The sequence below is a fragment of the Pteropus alecto genome, unplaced genomic scaffold, assembly GCF_000325575.1.
Source record: "Pteropus alecto unplaced genomic scaffold, ASM32557v1 scaffold86, whole genome shotgun sequence".
Lineage (NCBI taxonomy): Eukaryota > Metazoa > Chordata > Mammalia > Chiroptera > Pteropodidae > Pteropus > Pteropus alecto.
This window is the reverse complement of record NW_006442109.1, coordinates 6,537,834-6,555,610: the sequence shown is the minus strand read 5'-3', so window position 1 is coordinate 6,555,610 and position 17,777 is coordinate 6,537,834. Positions and strand designations below refer to the sequence as shown.

The window sequence follows — 17,777 nt, the reverse complement described above, 5'->3', positions numbered from 1 at the left end:
AATCATTTTCAGAAAGTACTGAGATATGTCCCTGTATCTTTAAATGTTAAAACTTGCAGGTCACACATCAAAAGCACTTGAATTCAATGATTCTAAGAAGTGTGTGTGTGTGTTTGTGTGTGGGGAGCTACGCAGAGGGAATTGATAGGGGAGAAAAGTAAATCTCTTTGCTTGAGAAGCTGATAATATTTGAAAAGTATTTTTAAAACTTAATTTTTATGTAGTATAGTCAAAAGATTAACACATAACAATTAAGACCTTTAAATGTCAGAAACAATTAAAATTTTCCTAGGTAAAATAATTTGTATCAAATTGCCTCAGGCCAAAAGAGATCATAAACTATAGGTACAGGTAGCTTTGGGCTTAATTGGGAAACTATGTTCCCATAAGTCTTTACTTTAACTTGCCCAGTGGTTGAAACTATTCTGCAAAAGCATCAATATTTTAACATAAGGTAAAAAACACTTACCTGCGCCAATTTCTGTAAACCATGAAGATGCTGAGTTCAAATTGATTGTCTCAAACTGAACTACCTGATTTGATTCGGTGCCCTTGCTAATAGCTACACACACCATAGGGTATTCTTGTTCTGGTATTACCAGCATTTCAAAAACATTCAAAGGGCTTGGCAAAGGAAAATCAAAGTGCTGCAAAAAATAAACAACAAGTATAATTTAGAAACAATTTCTCTAGTCATACTATTGTTGAATAAGTCAATGGAAAGGCTTTTTCTTGATTGATTGAATTCTAAAAAAGGACTACCTCTGAAATGATCATAAGGATGAGTTTTATCTAAAAATGTATTTTAGAGAATTGGCCATATTGATCTTTATGGCTTTGATGCTTCTGGAAGTTTACTGACATAAAGTAAAGAGGAAATCTCAAGGAAAACAAACCCCTAAACCAAATAAAGACCTATAAATAACTATAAACATACTAACCCTCGATAGTAGCAACGGAATCTTAAAAATTTAGCTTCAGTTACACAATAGTGTTTTCTAAAGAAGAAAAACATAAAGAAAGTAATATATACCTTTATCAACATGAATTTCTGCATTGGCTCATACCACTGAAGTAAAACAATTCCAGACTGTAAAGCTCCACAGAGGTATTTATGTCCTGTGTAAGGGTTTCTGACTGGAAAGAAATAAAATAAAAGACACGCTCAAAATAATGAATACCTTTATATGAAAATGTAATTAGCTTAGTGAAAAGCTATATTCACCTAAAAACTAACTCAGCTTTCTTTATAAAGGCAGTGCTACTACACATGGAAAAAAAAAACAATGAAATGTGGCCTTCCATGAATGGAAGAACTATGTAAAGCAATTATTTAGGTGATAAAGGAAAATTATTGTTTCTCTTCACCAGGATGAAAAAAGTGGGTAGAAAAAGGAAAGATGATGTCTTTTTCTTTTGGTTCTGTTACCCTTTTTTACTTTCTTATCTTATAGTTAAATTATATACATTTACTTCTAAACATATTTATTATATTAGGTTCTTAACATAGGAACTTTTTACAAGAACAGTATTTTAAGCACTAAAACACCTACACTAGTATGCAACCTAAAGAGCTGCTTCTTAAGTAAATTGACCAAAAGAGATAATTTGGACAAGAAGGTCTAGGAGGCAAATGAAATCTATGATTTAATTTATGGTATAGTAGTTTACAGCTATGTACTTAAGACAAGGTGAAAATAACTATTTTACATCTTACTAAAGATGTAACTTCCTTGACTTGAATCTACAAAAACTCATATTGGTCTTTCCTTCTCTTCAATTTGACTTCCATTAATAAGGATTAAGTAGTTATCTGCAGTGAGCTCTATCTTAATATAAGTTTATAGCTTAGATTATAAGCTTCTAGACCTTCCCTGAGTCATAGATCTTGGGAATCTATCTGGTAACAGATATGAACCTGATTCTCCCTAGAAAAATGCTCATGAAATTTGCTTACAACTAGAGAGCATGCTGTGGAATTATAAAAATCAATGTATAAGCTCACTGATTAAAAAGAATAAACAAGAAGTTAGGAGCACAAGATCTGAAGTCATGAACTGGGTCTGTTTCCAAGTTGTTACTTTCTAGTGACATAACAAGTATCATGGGTGGTTTTAGGGTTAATTGTAGTACAGAACTTAACCTTCTCCCTCAATAGGTCTGGACTTTGTACTCCCTTCTGGGAGATACTCTCTAAGCCTCAGGAATGTCATACCTGATAGGAGTGTCTTATTTTGCCTGGGATCTTGAGTCACTGGATAGTCTAACAATATAATTTATTAGAGTGAGGGCTGGCAACTTTGGATAGTCTAAGCAGGGGATGGTCATGCCAGAAAGACCAACAATGTGATTTAAGGTAGGGGCTTTGGGTCAGGCAGTATCAGTTGCCCCTTACAGAGGCTGGATATTCAGATCAGCCCTGTGGACAATCAATTATGCCTGTGTGATGGAGCCCAAATAAAAACTCTGGACAATGATGCTGGAGTAATCCTCTCTGGCTGGCAATGCTCTGTGTGTACTGTCACAAATCACTGCCATATAAATAATGCTGTCCATTACTCCATGGGGAGAGGACAATAGAAACTCTACATTGTACTTTTCCCTGACTCTGTCCTATGCAGTTCTTCCTCTGGCTGATTTTTATCTATATCCTTTCCCCGTAATAAACCATAACCATGAGTATAACCACTTTCAGTGAGTTCTGTGAGTCCTTCTAGAGAATTTTTTAACCTGAGGGTGGTCTTGTGTGAACTGTTTCGCTTAACTTCATAATTAACCAAGCTCCTGTAATAATAATGTTCATAAAACACTAAGCAGCAACTGTTAAATAAATAACTGGTAAGTGTTAAATATATGAAAACTAGTGTATTAGCAGAGATATAGCCTCAGGGACTATAGTTAAAAAAACTCTAGAGACGCTATGCTGTGAGAAAGCATTAGGACTATTATCTCCAAGCATTTTTACGCCATGTCCCTCTATACATTCTTGTGCTTCAAGGGCTCCTTAACGCCTTATTAAAAACAAATATAAAGCCTACTTTCTTTCCAATTTGATACTATAAGACACTTGAGACAATTTTAAAGATGTTCAAAGTGCTAACCATTCAGTTTGAGAAATAGCATTTACTCACCTATGCAACATTTGTGGCAGCCTTTAGTATCAGGAATCTTTGTGGTTAAAGCGAACTTTCTGAAAATATAGGACAATATAAATGTACTCTATAGCAGTGTTTGGGAACCAAACAGTGATCTGTGACTCAGTTATATCGGAACTAGTCAAAGAGCTTAAAAAAAAAAATCTGTCTTGGACTGTGACTCCAAAGCATCTGATTTTATAGGACTGAGGCAGAGCCTGGGGATCTGTATTATAAAACTTATACAGGTGATTCTCATGGACAGTCAAGGAAACGCTACTCTTTGAAATATAGATGACATGTATTTTAGTATGAACTATCTTTCAAAATTAAGACAAAGGAAGTTTTTTAGTGGGCAAGGAATACTGGCTGTTTTAAAAATAAACACTAACTCCTCTCTCCCCCAGTAGAAGCAAAATATTTTGTACCTTGGTAGAATGCGGTCTGGAAACCTATGAGTTTGAATATGGGCAGCTAATCCTGGTTTTTTGGCTTGTTCAAACAAAGCTATAAGATTATGAGAGTAGAGCTGAAAGGTTTTTCCTGAAAAGAGAAACATGTTACTTTTAGTAGAATCATATACAGCAGAGAAATACAAGTTTCCAGCAAAAGAAAACATAATTACCTTCTAAAATGAGGAGTCCAGAAATGTTCAAGAAGCCAAGCAAAATAGAAAAACACAAACAAACAAAAAAAGCCAGTTAATACTATTGAAAGATAATAGGTAAAATGAATTTTAAGAAAATAGACAATTATGTTTTTTAATACACAAATTAGGTATATTTTGACTGAAAGATGATCTGGACAGAATATATGTAAACTTTAATGAGGCCAGAAAGAAAGAGAAATTGTTAAACATGGTTGTATGATAAACTGAGTTACAATGATGTGCATGTGATTATTTTGGTATAACATGGAAAATTCTGTAAAACTATATTAAATTATTTTCTGGGATAGATCTATTATCTATAATTTATCAAATTGGATTAAAAGTGATTGAGAATTAAGTCTTTATAACAGATTGAAATACTAAGTAAAGCAAACTATTATTATATGCCATAATACAAGGATAATAGCAATTATTATTCTATTATTAAATAATTCTATTACTTTCATATAATCAAAATCATAGCTGTGTTAAGAATGGGGACATATGGAAAACATCTTCTGATTCCTTATTATACATGATATAGTACTATAACAACACAAAACAGTATTTATAATTTCGGTATTAGAAAACTTAATATATTGTCTCATCTCAACAAAATTCTCTGTATTTTTTTAGAATGGAAACATTCTGCCTAACTAGGCAGCTGAACACACATGTACATGTATGTGCGCACACCTACAAAACCACAGACCTTTATGCAGAACAACATTTTCTCCTATTAAGCTCTGCTATCTACATTGTTTTATGGATCATTTTACTAGAGTATGGAAAAAACTTATACGTTAACTTCCCTGTTTTCCTGGAGTTATTTTACAAATAACTGTGTGGTTCTTAAGTTTATTTCTAAAGACAGGTATGAGTAAGGATAAAAGCAAAAGCAGTAAGTTAGAAGAAAGTGACCTTACATGCATACAATTTAAAATTGTTAACTGAAACAGAACTGAATTTAAATGTTTTCATAATAACAGTAATATTTCATAATAACAATAATATAATAACAGTTAAGCAAAAGTAAAAAAACTGGGGGGAAGCATAATTCAAATCAAAGAGTTTAAATACTCTTTTGAGGACCTCAGTTTTTTAGAAGCTATATACCATGATCAAATAATATGCTCTTCGTGAAAACAGTCATCAGCTCAAATATATAAGTTCCTAAAGAATCTCTCATTAGGCAATGGTTAATGGAAGAGTTCAAGTTGCCCATACATACAAACACTTAAAGTTATGAAAATAACACTTTTTATTTTATTTATTCATATAATCTACCTATCAGCAAGTAAGAATGTCATCAACACTGATGCTTTAAAGCATAAGTAGTTTAAAGGTACACTTAACACTGAGAAGCCTGATAGTACTGAAAATACAGCAGGGATAAAATCCTCACATTATCTATTGAGATACAGAGCATGACAATATCAAACAAAATAACTGAAAAAATTTAAGAAATACTGAAATGATTTAATTATTCAAAGTTGAGTAAGTGATAGTGCTATTTTAATAGTTAATAGCATTAGAATTAAGTAAGGGACAGGGCAAAATAATTATCTTTTTTTTTTTTTTTTTAATTTGTTTATGCCTACAGCACCTGGTCTTCCTAGGTGGTCTCCCATCCAAATACTAACATCCGTGGTCTCTGACCCTGCTTAGCTTCCGAGATCAGACATCAGGCTTGTTCAGGGTGGCATGGCCGCAGACCATGGACCCTGGCTGCACTGGGGTGTGAACCCAGGACCTTTCACTACACTATGGAACCACGTCCAATAATTAACTATCTTGTACTCTACTATCAGAATTAAAGCATGTAATAAATCTCTAGGTAGCCACTTAAATCTAAAATGTGAAAAAAATAGGTTTTGGTAGGATAAGAATTAAAAAAAAAAAAAAAGCCTAAAACACCACCCACAAATCCACCCCAAACAACAACCATAAAAAGAAAATCATAAAAACAAAATTAGAATAGTTTGCTCTGGAACCCACTTGTTTTTAAGACTTTAAAGCATTGGTCTAAGATGGTTATTATGTGGTCCATAATAACATGAATTCTACCAGGAAACATTTGTACCAGTCTTCAGAGTTTACCAAACACTCTGGATATCATCTTATTTAATCCTTACAGCAACCTCATGAGGCTGTTATTGTTACCATCCTCATTTTACAATTAAGAAAACAGACAAGATGGACCTGGAGGGAGGGTACTGTGCTGGGTCAGATAGAGAAGGACAAGAACCATGTGATTGCACTTACATGAGAGATCTAAAAAACAAGGTGAGTGAACAGGTAGGGCAGAAACACTGACAGATAGAGAGTGTTTTGATGGCTGCCAGATAGGGGCTTGAGGAGAGGGTGATGGGGGGAAGAGATTAAAAAGTACAAACTGCTAGTTACAAAATAGTTGTAGGGATGTAAGGTATAGATAAGGAATATAGTCATTAATAGTGTAATAACTGTATCTTGTCAGATGGGTACTCGATTTATGGGGGTGATCACTTCGTAAGTTATCTGTCTAATGTGTCTAATCATTATGTTGTACATCTGAAACTGATATAAGGTTGTATGACAAATGTAACTGAAAAATAAATAAATTATTAAAAAAAAAAAAGGAAAACTGAGGCTGAGGGTGACTTGCTCAAGATCACAGAGAACGAAAGCAGTTAGACCCTCTACTTCTTTCCCTTCAACTGTTAATTCTCAATAGAAGGCAGGAATGATAATGACAGTGGGGGCAGCTGAGTGGTAGTAGATGGCCTCAGGTGACAATCACCGTGACATTTCTCAGATGTTTGGACTCTGGGCAGGTTTGAGAAGTGCTAACTAAATTGAAGACAGGGTCATTTCTCAAAGTTTTCTAGAAACATGTGCAAGTCTCAAAGTTACTATACTATAGTTACCTGGAATCAAAAAATAACATTTAAAAATAATGCATATTAAAATCTCATTTTTCTGCTTGTCTATAATTTATTTTCCACATTATTTTCATCATATACATACCTGATAATGACATTAAAGTATTATTGATAACATAGAGCCAAGTACATTTTCGTGGAAATAACTATAAAGAAAAAGAGATAATTAAAACTCTAATTTTCATTCCTTTACCCCTTAACTTCCAGATTCTAATAGTCTGAAATAGTATAAAAATAACTATTTTCTATTTTTTCAGTAAATTACCAAAATCTTACAGAAAAAACTTTTACAAGAACATGTAAAAAGTACTATTTCACCCCTTTAAATATTTAAATCATAAAAATTAAAACTGAGGCCCACATAAATTGATTTAAATTTAAGGATTTTTTTTTTATTCAATTTACCCAACCGAACTAATTTTAAGTTAAAACTCCTACCTGTTCCATCGTTGCCTCATGTAGTTCATTGAGATTCAATGTGTAAATACCATCTTCGGTTCCAAAAATAATGTACTGATCTAAAATAGTTGAGAGAAGCCACCAAAATTTACTATCATTTTCTGAAATCATTCACTAAAATAATGGCTCTATGTTTTAATGGCATTAGGGTTACATAGCCACCCAACCACGCAAAGAAAAATTATTTTCTAAAATCCATGCCACCTTCTTTACCTCTTTCCCCAATTCTTTTCTTATTTTTAAAAGCAGATATAGTCTTTGTTACTAACTCACTCTGGCTTTATCTTGCTATACAATCCTTTTGAACATAATTTTCGTATCTCAAGAGTTTTTATTATAGCTATATATTTTTGCCAGACATCTCAAATATTCTTTGTACAAAAAACTATACGTAGAAATTGTAAATTATGACATGCCAGAAATCATGAGCACACCAAATCTTGGTTTATAAATATTATTTTCCACTTAAAAAAAAACATAAGGCTTCTTAAAGAAAAAACTGATTCCTATTCTTGGGCGAGGAAAGTATAAAATGAGCCTAGAAATCTTGCTGTGCCAGATAGTAAGGAAGTGCTCAAAAAAAATGATAAGGACATATCAAACAAACATATGAGCACCCACTGCTCAAAGATTCTGACAATTTAAGTGCTAAAATAAACAATAAGTGATAGATTGTATCTCCCTAAATAAAAAAAAGAATTCATAAGTTCAAACTGATAAAACTAAACAGGGAAGAAAATTGTCAAAAGATGTCAATGAATTGCCAATCGATGCTAAAACTAGTTGGTGAAAGTCTGATGCTCAAGAAGATATTTAATATAGTCTCGCTATATCGCCACACTGAGTACTTATCAATTAGTTTGAGAAAATAATTACTTAAGTAATTACTTATGAATTGGGAACAATAGTAACTCGACAGTTACTAGGAGAAAGTTAGTGAACACCACCCTAACCTATTGGTCAATGTTGACATTACTAGTATTTGGACAAGCTGATATCATGTGCCTGATGTGATGCACTGAGATGAGCATGATAACACTTCTGAGATACTCCTGCCAAAATAATCTGATCTAAGCATGAGGACTCATTACACAAAGCCAACGAAGGGACATTCTGCATAATAAGTAGTCTCAAAAATGTTAAGATCAAGAGAAAGAAAGGCTGATGAATTGTTTCAGACTAAATGAGACTAAAGAGACACGGTAGCTAAATGTGACATGGAAAAAGGAGTGGGAAGACAAAGGATATTGTTGGGATGATTAATAAAATTTAAATATGGAGTGTAGATCAAAGAATAGTATTATATCAATGATAAATTTCCTGATCTTTATAATTGTCCTATGGTTATATAAGAGATGATTCTTATTCCTAGGAAATACAAACTGAAGCATAAGGAGAAGAGGAGCATGTCTTCAACTCATTCTCAAGTGATTCAGCAAAAAATGCACATATAGAGAATAGTAAAACAAAGGGAGCAAAATAGAAGCAACTGATGATTCTGAGTATACAGGAGTTTCTTGCACTATTTTTCTTCTCTGTAAGTCTAAAATTATATCTAAATGAAAATGTACAAACACAGGAGAAACCATTTCCTTACTGTTAAAAATATTTTTTCTATACTTTGTAATAGTGGCATTTAAAGCAGATAATTGTATGACCTTATATCAATTAATAAAATCTATTAATGAATTAATAATTAATATTATTAAGTGGAAACAAACATTTCCTGAACACTCTCTATTGCCTAACCTCTGTTTGCTAATTGCCAGACCCCCAGGTAAGCTCCTTGCTTCCTTGCAATAAGGTGAGTGCACTAAGAGTTCATCTGTTATAAATGAATGCATTGAGAACCAGAGGTGTTAAGTATCTTTCGGAGTCACATAGTAATGACGGAGCAGGAAATCGAACGCAGATCTATTTGATTCCAAATTTTTGCCTCTATGTATTGCTTCCTCACTTTAAAAATATAGTCTAAATATTTAAAAATAATTTTTATTAACCATCATTTTAGACTTATATAAAAGTTGTAATAGTACAAAGAATTCCTGAACATCGCACACAGATTTCACATATGTTAACATTTATTACTTTGGCTTTTATCTTTTCTCTCTCCATACATATATTTTTTTTGCTTTCTGAACTTTGTTGTTTTTTGTTTCAGATAAGTTACAAGTCCCTTTACTTCTAAATACTTCGGCGCACTTTTCTCAAAGAAAAAGAAAAAAGTTTTATATAACCAAAGTACAATGATCAAAATCAGGAAATCAACACTGAAATGATAATATTATCTAATCCACTGACTTTACTTATTGAAATTATCAATTGTCCCAGTACTGTCTTTTTACAAAAAAGAAAATCCAAATTATGGTTGTAATCAGTTGTGATGTCTTTTTGGTTTCCTCTTTTAATCAGAAACTGATGTCTCCTTGGCCTCCTTATTTTGGGAACAGTTCCTGCACACTTTTACATTCGAATGCCTTAAACCAAAACTCTACTTACCTACTTAGGTTGCTGCAGATACCTACACTATTTTTAGTCTCTAAGTCATATTTTTAAAATAAACAACCTGAGTTCACTGATCATAAACATCCTTTCCGATAAACAAATATTTTATTGGAGATATAAAAGTTCAGAAATTTTACCTTTTGTATCAGGATGAATCCAGGATGTTGCACAATTAATTTTCAAAGGGCAACCATCAAAAACTTTGGAAAAACAAGCTCCCATCTTAATTATAAAGAAAAAAAAAATTGACTTATTTGATTAAATAATTTTATATACTTAGAAAATAGCCAAGATTATTATGAAATACTAAACTGACTCTTATTTGCATATACTTATAGTTTCATTACAAAAAAAATCCATAATTTGATATAATCTAATCCCTTCTACCAAAAGTCTCATATTCTTTCTTTGTGTAATCTCTATTTTGGGACAAAAATATCCAATTAATCAAAACATCTATATACATCAATGATACCTTCTAGGAATTTTAAGTCACTACTTATGTTTAGGATTAACATTTAATAATGCGAAACAAATGATTTTATTGAGTAGCACTATGGTGATTATAATTGCAGTATAAATTCTTAATAGTGATAACAGACGAAAAGACTAATAGTCATACATTAGACTTTTCATGAATAAAAAGGTACAATTTATAAAGCACCCTATTCATATGATTGGCTAAACCAACTTACACATCAGTTCTACTGAAAGGCCAGAGGACAAGCATTAACATAAGCTTCCCTGTTCCTCTTCATGGTGTATAGTTCAATGTGAAAATGTTTCATGGGTAGAAAGATATTTAACTCACAAAATAAAGAGGACACAGTACTATTAATATTATCAAATTAAAATTAAATGGGCTTTTGTAGGCTAATATGAAAACCCAACTGCCTGTGTTTATAAAAGGTGAAACTCCAAATTCTAACCAACTCACTCAAATCTGGGTACAAGATACATCCAAATGCATTTAATGTCTTTGTATTTATATATCTTTCCCTTCATTGGATCAAGATATTTGATAACGCATAAACAATCTCCTGTTGCTTCTAAAGAGATAAAAATTGGTAAGTGGGTCACATAAAAATATTCCTTACCAGCACTTTTGGGGTGGGTGGGAGGCCATTGATGACTGGTTTCTATGGGGAAAAATAATTTTAACATTGTAAAACCTTAGTAATAACTTTATACATTTAGAAATTCAGTTATTCAAATTCTTTAATTAAACAGACTATGCCCCTTATATAATAAATACAGTATTAGTTACAACTAATTACCAAATGCCTGTTATACCTACAGGGAAATCTCGCTTGTCCTTTTTTCGTGGTAACTGTGGTGCTTGTGCTGACCCTTCTGTATTTTCACTCATCAGTTTTGAAATACCATCACCATTTCCTAAAGAGAATCATGGTTAAAAGTTGAATGACCATACAAATAAGGGGTAATTCCTTACTGGGAAATATTCACTACTGTCAGACAAGTTAAAGTATCTTTGGGGCATTTCTCTGGGTTCTATAGTGGTAGCATGGCATATTTAGCAGTGGTCTTAACGCAAGAAAACAAATGTCTTTTCATATTCTGAGAAAAATGAAATCTGACCTATTGATGTTGATATTCAGGGCCTTTCCTAACCGAACTTCAATATATTTTTTTAGTCCTATTTCCCAGTAAGTACCCTTCAAAAGCCCACACTTCTACCATACTAGATTGTATTTCCAACACAATTCATATTTTCCTGCTTCAGTGTTATTGGTTCATTTTCTCTTGATCTCCAAGAATGCCTGTAGGCACTGGCTTGTCCTACTGCAGGCTCGTCAAGCCCTTTAATACTCTGCAAGGGCCCACCTCTTCTCTTCCTTAAATCCTTAAGTCCCTCAGAAATCTCTCATCTTCTATTACATGTAGTCAATTACTGTAGGAGACACTTATACAAACTGTCTTATCTAATGTTTTGTGTATGCGAGTATAACTTCTGCTATAGATCATGGACTTCTGGAAGTCAGGAACATCCATTCATCTTTCTAGATATTAGTAAAGGATCAAATTAGGATTGAATTGGACTCAATCTATAGCCTATCCATGTGGCATTTTAAAGAATCTTCACAAAGCTTTAAACACTAAAATTGACTAAAAAAAAAAAGACATTCTTTATTATAAACAAAATGGCTTTCTTCTCAGTATTTACTTTGATTTATTTACCCAGATCACAGTATCTAGCTCCAGGGCTGCTAACACTGCTAGCCATACCAATAGAGGAAGTCTCGGCTACAGGAACACAACTTGGGCTACTCTGTCTTCTGAGAACTTGGGGCGCTCTGTTCTCTGAATCAGGGCAACGTTTTATGGTTGATGATTTTTCTTCATCTAGGAGGTTATCTTCAGGGTAACTGTTTATCCTTGGCTAGTGATAATGAGACACAAAAGTACTTCAATAAATTTGGATATAAAACAGTAACACTTCATTATCTTTATACATCAAAGACTTCAGGGGGAGGAAGATATGCTTTTTTTTCTTTCTTTATATAGTTCAATTTACTGGGCAAAGTAAGCAAAGTAAGCAAGAGCTGAGTTACTGTCCCAACACAACCATGAATTCGCCATATGATTTTTAATCAACTCTAACCCCAAAATGGTAAAATTATTATAACTAATAAAATTATGTAAATGCACAAAATTTCAATATCTAGAAACAAGCAAGGAAATTGACTTAATGAAGTATGACTCCACTGAAATGTCAAATTATAGTAGTAAATGAGGATTTTGTAAATGATGAACTCTCCTCTCCATGTAGCCAAGTATTTTCTCAAATGAGTAATAACCTATTTTTGCCTTTTTCTAAGTTATTAAAACACTGTATTTGTTATGAAATCTCCTTTAATATATTTTACACATTCATACACCCCTCTTGAAGAAAACTATATTTATCAAAAATATGTTTAAGAGAATTCTGAATAAATTTAATAAAATTATTTTTAAATTTAATTATTTTTTAAACAAAGATTTATTTTTATTTTGTTTTTAAAAACAAGGATTTATTGTTTAAAATCTTTAAGTAGCTCACCTTAGGAGGTAGGGGAGGTGGTATTGCCCGTTTTGAGGTTGATCTAATACAAAGACAAAAATGCAATTTAGATGGTGATAAATGATCGTAATAGAGACACTATTCGATGTGCACTGAAATCTTTATAATCAGGGGACAGAAAAGACAATGAGATCACAGTACATGGTATTTTTTAAATCTATCAGAAGACCTAAGACCTCATTCTGTCAAATCGTATAACTATAAAATAGAGATTCTTATACAGTGAACACAAAGACTTTTTACTTTATGCTTTGCTACACTTAATATGTAATAAAAACTAAATTAAACTTAGTAAAAAACAGAGTCAGAATTTTAGAGTTGGAACCCATAGTGAACCATAGACACAACTGGCCATATGATCAAGCCCTTTGTTAGCCCAAGTGGAGTCCACAGACCAAGCAACACTGGCATTACCTGGAAACTCTTATAAATGTAACTTCTAGATCTACTGAATCAGAACCTGCATTTCAACAAGATCTCCAGGTGATCCTCCAGGCACATCAAAGGTTGAACATCACTGATATAGCCCACTGATTCCATACCCTTATCACAGTCACTGCAATCACTTGGGAAGCCTTCAGGATTCTTAGATTCAGTCCCAAAGACTATTATTTTATAGAAAGGGTTGGCAAACACTGTCTATAAAGGGCCAGACAATAAATATTGTAGGCTTTCCAAATCATACAATGGTCATAACTACTTAACTCTTTTGTTGTAGCATGAAAGCAGCTATAGATAATATATAAATTAACGAGCATGGCTGTGTTCCAACAAACCTTCATTTATGGACACTGAAAGTTAAACTTCACATAATTTTCATGTGTAACAAAATATCATCTGTTCTTCTGATTTTCTTTCAATCATTAAAAAATGTAAGCACCATTCTAGTTTGTGGGCTGTGTAAAAAATAGGCAGTGGGCCAGATGTGGCTTATAGGCCAGTTTATCAACCCTGGATCTATAGGCCTAATGTGGGGGCCCAGAAATCTGTATTTCCAAAAAGCTCTCTAGGCACTGCGATACACAAACAGGTTTGGAACAACTCATCTAGGCTATCCCTGTCACTTAACTGCTGAGGGAAGACAGGTCTAGAATATGAAGTAACTAGATTGCAAAGATGAAATTATTGTGGCTTTCTGATTCCTACTATAGTATTTTTTCCCATGACATCATATGGCTCATCTTTCAGTATATTAACATTACATAAACTATATTCTAACTTAAAAAACAAAACCCAAAACCCTTAAGGATCAACACATGATGCCTTTACACTGAGAAGAGGCATAATACAATTGTTTTAAGAATGAAAATTAAAGCTTATCAAGATAAATCACTTCCCCCAATACTGCTCTTACATGATCAAGTAAAATAAAGTTATTATATTAGTAAACAACTTACTTTCCAGTATTTGCACCATCAACAAAAGGATTCCACTGAAATACAAAGTTTGGGTCTGATGATACTCCCTGAGAAGGTAAAAAATAAGAGATTAAAATGTTACCTTATAAAAGATATTAATAATTTTATTTGATTCGAGAAAACATTCCACGTCATAATTGTTAATCACCTTGGCTTTCAATCAATTTTTTAATTCCCAGCTAGATTTGTTGTCATAATTGTTAATCACCTTGGCTTTCAATCAATTTTTTAATCCCCAGCTAGATTTGTTGTCATTTGAACTTATTTAGGTCAATGACTCATTATCAGCTGACTAAAACTTAAGACATTCCATAAACTTACTAAATATAGCTTCAAGTGACAAGCCCTCTTTACCAATATGCTAGTATATTCCAAAGCAAAACAGAAAAACCTAACCTTGAATTATTTGTATCACTACTCCATTAGCATGGAGAACTAAACAGCATTATCATCATTTTATCATTTTATGGTGCTACTATTTTTTCCTACTAGCATGGACATTGAGACTTTATTATACAGCAATAAATATAGTAAGAAGAGCACTACTTCCAAAAGTTAAGGATGAAGAGATCCATTAACAGAAGACAATTACCTTAGAAATTATAGTTTTTACGAAATCTTAAGCATAAAGTAGATTTAGATAACATCTAGGCTGACCTTAATATCTTGCTCTATTACTTCTTTCCTTTCAAATAGGAAAGAGTTAACCAAACAGTACTCTCAGAATAAGAGCAATGGTTAAAAAAGAAACAATATTAACAAATAACTATTAAAAATAGTAAAGCAATGCAAAAATGTACTACAAACCTATCAGAATCAATAAGACAAAAGATTCTGAGAGCTCAGAGCTGAGTACCAAATTCCATATACAGTACTTAACTTCATGTAAATGTTTCAGAAAAGTCGAAATGAATGGTTAAAATGGTATATTACATACACATTGTACCCTAGTCAAAATAACCTAATTATAAGTTTTCTCAAATTTTAATGTGTAAAATACTTTAAAGTCATAATTCCTACCATTTCATCCCGTGCTTCTGTTTCTTTTCTCAGCGGAGGTTCAAATTGTAATTTGTCAACTGCAAAATAGGTAACAGATATTCACAAACTATTTTAAAGTGTTAATCTCGGAAATGTAATAAGAAGCATGTGTACTGGGGTAAGGAGAAGGAAGAGAGGGAGGAAAAGATCTCTTATTTTGTTACAAGAGTACTCCTTTCTTAATGCTTACTAAAACAAAGTAGCGATTACATATCTTAACAACTCTACTTAATTCTCAGTTCAAGTCAGAGAATTAAATAGCATTTTTGGTGTATAACAGATTTTAAAAAGTTAATTAAAAGTAGATTACTAACAAAACACTTTAAGGATTTTCTCTAAGTTGCAGACTCTGTTTTGAGAACTAATTTAAGCTACAATCTTATGGCAGGGATGAACCCCTCCTAAATTACCTATAATTATCTAAAAAATACAAAACAATACAAATGATATTTGTCAAATTAAATAAATGTTACAATGGTATTCAGGAATCTAATATTTTGCTAAATGTTCATTTTATCTGGCCTACTCGGACTGACTTTAGAATTATTACAAATACTCAGAGTACTTGCTTTATATGAAATATTCTAAAACAGAGAAAATGATGATTACCTACTTATAGAGAATCATAAAATTCTAAAATCTAAAATGAACAAAAGACCAAAAAGAAATTAAAATACATTTGCATCACAGAGATACAAGATTCCTAATTATAATCCTGGCAAACTAAATACATTAAAAAACCACTTTCAAAACATCCAGTTGTCCTTACCCCTAAAAACAAGATTTATAAAGAAATACAAAGTATGTACATAATTCATTACCTTAAACAAAAACAGTATGCCATAAAATTTATAATAAAAGACTGGAAGACATTCCATAAAATATAGTATCTACTTTTCAAAAATAACCTAAAATAAAAACTCCTTGTTCATTAATGCTTTATTTCTTAATATAATTAAAAAATATCTTAATTCAAGAACCACTACTATTAAGTCACAAAGAACCATTTCACTCATTTGAGACAGAGATAAGCTAAAGTTTTTTGGGTTTTTTTTTTTGGTCACAACTAGAAATACTGACAAGCAAGTTTATAGATGAATTATAAAAAGTATAAATATAGAAAAGAAAGTCTCATTTTTTAAATAGTAAAATTATGTATCTAGCAAATTCAAGACAAAAAAATTCCTAAAGAAAATGAGTTTCATAAATTTGGATTAAAGATATAGTAAAATATGAACAACATCCAATGTATCAGTTTCAGTGACTGAAAATAAACTGAGAGATTTCATTTATACTAGTGTAAATATTTAAGATGTTTTGTTTTAACATGTAGGTAAAGTATTCCTTAAAAAAAATCAAATTCTGACTAGCCTAAAGTTACTGTAGTCATGACTCACTGTACAGCATGCCAGAGCCTTCAATGCCATTGTTTTGTGTAGTAGACTGGACCCAAGTTGTTTTGTTGGAAAGAAAATCCTGGCAATACCTTTGAGTGCATCTCTATGGCCTATGAAAATACATAGATAGGAAGTTTTCTATCATATAATCCTCATTTATCTGCAGGTTCTAACCATAATGAGATAACAGGAATTAGGCTTACTGTTCTGCTATAAACAACTACATACATGTAACACAATAAGAGTGTTTGTGTGTGTGTGTGTGTGTGTGTGTGTGTGTGCGCGCGTGCGCAAACTATAAGAAGCGACTATTCTGAGGCAATGGATAAGGCAGATAGATACCACGAGGTTTGAGAGAAGGGAAATACATGGTGGTAAGATCCACATTTACCCTGGCTTTTTACTTAAAGGCATTTTCCAAACTAGGGCACAAGGAAGTGAAACCCAAAGAGAGAGTAACAGTCTCAGTGAGGGCCAGAAACAAAGAATGGCATTTGAGGCTCTCGGGAAGTAGGAATTTGAAGGGCAGAACACCAGAAATGAGAAAGACGAATAAAGAAGGAGCTCTAGAAATGTGCTAAGAGGTCCCCTCAAGGCTTTGGTTGAATACTAAATTGCCCATGACCAAAGCTAAGTATGGCAGAAAAGAGATTAACAGTGCTGTGAGCTAAATGCAGATCCTGGTGATCAAACGATACTAGGAAAGATACCTGGTTTTCTACCCAGAGAAAAGATCTACCTAAATATGCTAGTAAAACCCAACACACACTTCGAAATGATCAAGTTGACCTATCAGTTAACTAACTCTTTAAATACTCTTTAAATAAAGAGAACAAAATCCAGACACTCAATGTTGTATCACAATATCCAAAATACTATAAACTACTAGAGAAGAAATAGGAAAATAGAAACCATAACCAGCTGAAAAAAACAAATAGAAATAGATTCAAAGATGACACAGATGTTGAAATTAGCACACAAGGACTTTAAAACAGCTATTATAAATATGTTTAAGAATTTAAGAGAAAAGGTGGGTACAGTAAGCAGATGAAAATTCTCAATAGAGAAACAGAAACTATATATGTATGTTTATTATATATCTATACCTATATACATCAATGAAAACAGCTAAGAACTTTTTTTAACTAGTTAAGCTGATTCTTAAAAG

General features: G+C 32.4%; 1 protein-coding gene across 5 annotated transcripts in view; it reads right to left on the bottom strand.

Moving 5' to 3' along the window:
• Positions 1–17,777, bottom strand: part of MAP4K5 (mitogen-activated protein kinase kinase kinase kinase 5) — a 92,842-nt gene that overhangs the window by 12,737 nt on the left and 62,328 nt on the right. For 3 of the 5 annotated variants that reach the window (XM_015596028.2, XM_015596027.2, XM_015596031.2), the window contains 14 exons: positions 15,192–15,250; positions 14,151–14,218; positions 12,733–12,775; positions 11,871–12,072; positions 10,969–11,066; positions 10,769–10,810; positions 9,809–9,893; positions 7,146–7,225; positions 6,793–6,853; positions 3,760–3,762; positions 3,563–3,677; positions 3,132–3,190; positions 1,034–1,137; positions 470–647 (listed from right to left, as the gene is read on the bottom strand). In XM_015596028.2, coding sequence (XP_015451514.1) covers positions 470–647; positions 1,034–1,137; positions 3,132–3,190; positions 3,563–3,677; positions 3,760–3,762; positions 6,793–6,853; positions 7,146–7,225; positions 9,809–9,893; positions 10,769–10,810; positions 10,969–11,066; positions 11,871–12,072; positions 12,733–12,775; positions 14,151–14,218; positions 15,192–15,250 — 1,197 coding nt within the window. The remainder of the gene's footprint in view (positions 1–469; positions 648–1,033; positions 1,138–3,131; positions 3,191–3,562; positions 3,678–3,759; positions 3,763–6,792; positions 6,854–7,145; positions 7,226–9,808; positions 9,894–10,768; positions 10,811–10,968; positions 11,067–11,870; positions 12,073–12,732; positions 12,776–14,150; positions 14,219–15,191; positions 15,251–17,777) is intronic. The other 2 variants (XM_015596030.2, XM_015596029.2) reach the window with 2 other exon arrangements.